This window comes from Apteryx rowi, unplaced genomic scaffold, assembly GCF_003343035.1.
Source record: "Apteryx rowi isolate R43461 unplaced genomic scaffold, aptRow1 scaffold_68, whole genome shotgun sequence".
NCBI lineage: Eukaryota > Metazoa > Chordata > Aves > Apterygiformes > Apterygidae > Apteryx > Apteryx rowi.
Window position 1 is genome coordinate 2,717,093 of NW_020450960.1, and position 4,816 is coordinate 2,721,908.

Below are 4,816 nucleotides of genomic sequence, written 5' to 3' on the forward strand. Positions count from 1 at the left end.
GATGTGTCCTCTGCAAGGTGGCCCGTGGTGGCAGCTGGGACACGGCGTGGGAACGTGGCCCCTGGCAGGGCGATGCCGGAGCCGGGGTCTGGCCAGCTGCTCCCCCCGAACTGCCACCCTTTATTCGGGAGGGGGGCGTCTCTGGGGCACCGGGGCCAAGCACTGGGGCCGGTCCAGGTGCCGTCCCGCAGGGATGGGGTTCGGGGCTGGCCAGGGCCTGCTCCGGCCTCAGCACGGCGCCTTAAAAGGGAAGAGCCGGCCGGGAGCTCGCGCGGCGGGCAGGAGCAGGGCATGCCGAGCATTGCTCCGGGACGGCAGCGCCTGCTGCCCCCAGGCCACCTCCGGTCCCCGTCCCGTCCCTTGCAGGTCCCTAACACGAGCGCCCCAGAGCCCCCTGCCAAACCTGGGCGGATCATCCCGGTCAGGGATGACGGCCTGCTCCGAGTCCCCCTCCCCGGGCTCGGATCCAAGCCCTGCGCTGACATTTGCAGGCCTGGCTGGTTTTCAGCTTTTCAGCTTATTTTCTGTCCCATGCTCCGTCTGCCCTCGAGGCTCCTGCAGGGACCGGGGAGGGAACGGGTCCAAGCGGCGGAGGGCTGCCGGCAGCTCCCGGGGTGCCCAGGCCACGGTGCAGCGCCGGCTCCTCCATCGCTGGCAGCAGGGCCCGGCTTTGGCACCGGCTTGGGGAGGGGGGYGGCAGCACCCACCCGCAACCGCCCCGGCCCCCCTTGTGTCCCCCCAGCACCTGCAGCCCCGGCGGGCGGTGGGACTGCGAGGACCATGCCTGCCTCATGGACGCGGAGCTGATCGACGCCGTCAACGGCGGCAATTATGGGTAAGAGCCGCCGGCCGGGGCTGCGGCTGCGCCCAGCGCTGCCCGTCCTCRGTGCATGGCACGGGGGGCCCCGGGGCGTCTTTCGGGTGCCCCCTGACACCCGTTCCCGCCTCCCGTGCAGTTGGAGAGCTGCCAACTACAGCCACTTCTGGGGCATGACGCTGGACGAGGGGATCCGCTACCGCCTGGGCACCTTCAAGCCGCCCCCCACCGTCATGAACATGAACGAGCTGCACGTGAGTCCGCCCCCGCCGCGGCCCCTCGCGCGGAAGGGGAAACCGAGGCACGCCGTCGCCCCGCCGGGCTCGAGCCTGCCTTTCCCGTGGCCTGGCCCAGCGCTCCACCATCCCCTCGGCTAACGGGGAATCGGTTCCGTGCTGGGCCGAGCAGCCACGGTGCCGAGGCAGGGGCCGTGCCGTGGGGCCCACGGGATGCCCTGGGCGCTCRGAGACAGCAGCTCAGCAAATTCCCCCCTCGCAATCCCTGGCCTGTCGGTGGTTTTTTTTCCCCCCCGCCCCTTTTCCTCCTTGCTCGTTTCCCATCGGAAAGCCGGGTCCCGGAGCTGCTGAGTCGGCAAAGCCGGCTCCGCTGACGCTTTGCTAGCAGGATGCCTCCACGGGGYCTGACCCTGCCGGCATGGGCAGCATCCCGGGGCGCCCGCGGGGTCCCTCGTGCAGGGGAGAGGTGGGAGCACCACGGGGAGCGGGAGAGGACGGTGCATCCCATTTGGGGGGGGGGTTCCAGCATCAGCTGGTGTCCCCATCCCACGCTGGGAAGCCGGAGCCCCCTGAGGCTGGGCAACCCCCACAGATGCTCCCGGTGCAAGCCCGGCGCCGCCGCTCCGGGAGGATCCCCCTCGCCAAGGCTGCCGTGGCCTTGACACCYGGCGAGGTTTGGTTTATTTTAGAGCCGCTTTCTGAGCCGGGATAAGCGCCGTGGCGTAGCCGCGTCCTCCCCGGGGACGGCCGAGCTGCGYGCCGCCGGGGCGGGTGCGCGGTTTCCGCTCCGAGGGGAGACGCCGGGGCTGTGGCCGCGCAGCCCCGAGCCTGCCCCAYGGCTCGGGTCGCAGCCCTCCGCCGTTGCAGATGTCCATGGACTCCAACGAGGTGCTGCCCCGCCACTTCGACGCAGCCTCTAAGTGGCCCGGGATGATCCACGAGCCCCTGGACCAAGGCAACTGCGCCGGCTCCTGGGCCTTTTCCACCGCAGGTGAGGGGCGATGGGATGGAGCGGCTGGAGGGAAGGATGCTCGGGGTGAGGGACCGAATCCYGTCCTGGCAGCCAGGGGCACCGCTGCTCCCCGCTGCCAAGCTCCTCCGTGGGAAGCAGGGCGGGATGGCAGGGAGCTTCCTAACCTCCAGGCTCGTTCCCAGCGGTGGCCTCGGACCGGATCTCCATCCACTCCATGGGGCACATGACGCCCGCCCTGTCGCCCCAAAACCTGCTCTCCTGCGACACCCGCAACCAGCAGGGCTGCAGCGGGGGCCGSCTGGACGGCGCCTGGTGGTACCTCCGCAGGAGAGGGTGAGTCCACGCCGGGCCGGGATGCGGTGGGCAGAGGTTGCCCAGATGTTGGGGCTGGGAAAAAGTGGCTTGAGGCTGCGGTGGCCTGGGGAGAGCAAGGACCACTCRCACCAAGGGCAAGTGGATCCAGAGGTGCCCCTTGCAGCCACCTTCTTGTCCCCCTGGGTGTCCCTTGGGGACCAAGGGCTCCCAGCCCAAGCAGGGATGGAGCCGGGGCTGGACCATCCGTCCCCTCCGCCTGACGGCCTTGTGTCCTTGCTCAGGGTGGTGACGGACGAGTGCTACCCCTTCACCAGCCAGGAGAGCCAGCCGGCGGGGCAGCCCTGCATGATGCACAGCCGCTCCACAGGCCGCGGCAAGCGGCAGGCCACGGCGCGCTGCCCCAACCCGCGGGCCCACGCCAACGACATCTACCAGTCCACGCCCGCCTACCGCCTCTCCTCCGACGTGAGTGCCGGGGCCGGGACCCGCTGCGGGAGGGAGCCGGTGTGCGCGGGAATGCGAGCGTGGGCGAAGCAGAGGCCGTTCCGTGTCAGGAGCTGGAAGCGGCGGGGCTTGGCGTGGGGTGTTTTGGATTCCTCTTAAAAGCCGTGTTGGAAATGAAGCAGGGAAAAACCCGCTCAGCTCTGATGTTTGCCCGTGCCCCAGCAAGGACGCAGACCAGTGGCATTTCCCTCTGCGATGTGGCACCTCCATGACATTGTCACACGCTGGGAGACACCGGGTCACCCTTTTGGGTGCCAAAATGGCTTTTGCACATGGCTGCAGGGAGCTCTGTGCCGGGGCTGGGGGGGGTCCCGTGGCCCCCAATACCCCCTGACCGCCTGCTCTGTGCTTGCAGGAGAAGGAGATCATGAAGGAGCTGATGGAGAACGGCCCGGTGCAAGGTAGGGAGCCGGGAGCACGTGGGTCCCCTCCTCAGCACCCCGAATCCAGGCGTGCTGGGGACCCCGGGGCACGCTGGCTGCGGGGGCCAGGCCCGGCGCGGGAGCCCTCATGCATGGCTGCGTTTGCTGCTTAATATTTAACCGGGGCACCAGCAGCGCCGTGGCTCCGGCCCCGAGGCTGCCTGCGCCCTGCCATCGCCAGCGGCGCTCGCTGCTCATTAACTCCCGAGATCTCAGTTCCCTCTCAGGAGCTGACAGAGTTGCTTTTTTTAAAAAAATTCCCCTCCCTCGTGTGGCTGAATCCTGTCAAATCTCCTGGGGGAGAATCCTCCCAGGCGAAACCCCCCCCCAAGCGTGTCCCCACTGCGCCTGGCTCCTTTTCGGGGAGCTGAGCGCCCCGTCCCTGCCCGGGCGCGGGTCCCCGAACACGGCCGGTCTCACGCCCCGGCCGCCCCGTGACTCYGCTCCCCCTGGCCGCAGCCATCCTGGAGGTGCACGAGGATTTCTTCATGTACAAGAGCGGGATCTACCGGCACACGCCGGTGGCTGAGAGGAAGGCGCCGAAGCATCGCCAGCACGGGACCCACTCGGTCAAAATCACCGGGTACGTGGGGTAGTGGGGGGGGGGAACGGGTGCTGCTCCACACTCCCCCCAGCACTCCAGGGAGCCCAGAGTCCTTCTCCCAGCTGGAGACGTTTCCTTCGGCGGAGGAAAGGCGTCCCCTTCCTGCCGGGCAGGGAGAGGAAGCRGAGGCGGAAGGAGGGTGCAGGGCTTGGCGGCCGCCCCGGCCTGCCTGCGCGCGGCCGTGCCCGAATACCGCGGGCAGGCGCCGGCCTCGGGGCGAGAGCTGGGAGAGGAGCAAGGCTGGACGCAGCACCCAGGAGCAGCCCGTGTGCCCCATGCCTGCAGCTGGCCCCAGAGCCAGACCCCCCCCCGGGGTCCCCCCCCTATGCCTTTCCTTGGGGTGCCCTGTGCCCGCAGCCCCCCCCACTCACTGTCCTGCCCTTTCCTGCTGCAGGTGGGGAGAAGAGCACATGCCTGACGGCCAGACCCAGAAGTACTGGGTGAGTGCGGCTGGGTGTCATGAGTTTGCTGATGCTCAGCCTGCCGGGCTGAACCGCAGGGGTGCAAGCGCCGCTTTAGCAACCCTTGGGCAGGGAGGGGGATTTGGTTGGGCCATGGGGCTCTGACCGGTGCCCGTTTCTTTTTCCCCCCCCCTCCCCTCTGCAGACCGCGGCCAATTCCTGGGGCAAGGAGTGGGGCGAGAACGGCTACTTCCGCATCGCCCGCGGCGTCAACGAGTGCGAGGTGGAGACCTTCGTSGTGGGGGTGTGGGGCCGCGTCAGCGTGGAGGACATGAACCACCGCAAGTGAGCGYGTGGCGGGGCCCGGCTCCCCCCACCCCCACCGTGCTGCTCCCACGGACACCCCCCCGCCGGCACCGCGGCACAGCCTCGTCCCGCTCGGTGCCAGCGCGGGGGCATCCCGGCGCGGCCCCCGGCTTTGCTGACGCGGCGGCGGGGGTGCAGTGGCCCGTGCCCGCCGCTGCCACGACTTCTCTCCCCGCCT

At 69.5% G+C, this 4,816-nt stretch overlaps 1 protein-coding gene across 1 annotated transcript in view; it reads left to right on the forward strand.

The window, feature by feature from the left end:
* Positions 1-4,783, forward strand: part of TINAGL1 (tubulointerstitial nephritis antigen like 1) — a 7,377-nt gene extending 2,594 nt beyond the window's left edge. Inside the window, exons 3-11 of the mRNA XM_026085949.1 lie at positions 743-835; positions 957-1,071; positions 1,921-2,044; positions 2,209-2,359; positions 2,623-2,806; positions 3,201-3,246; positions 3,727-3,850; positions 4,266-4,311; positions 4,478-4,783. Coding sequence (XP_025941734.1) covers positions 743-835; positions 957-1,071; positions 1,921-2,044; positions 2,209-2,359; positions 2,623-2,806; positions 3,201-3,246; positions 3,727-3,850; positions 4,266-4,311; positions 4,478-4,621 — 1,027 coding nt within the window. The 3' untranslated portion in view covers positions 4,622-4,783. The remainder of the gene's footprint in view (positions 1-742; positions 836-956; positions 1,072-1,920; positions 2,045-2,208; positions 2,360-2,622; positions 2,807-3,200; positions 3,247-3,726; positions 3,851-4,265; positions 4,312-4,477) is intronic.
* The last annotated feature ends 33 nt before the right edge of the window (positions 4,784-4,816 follow it).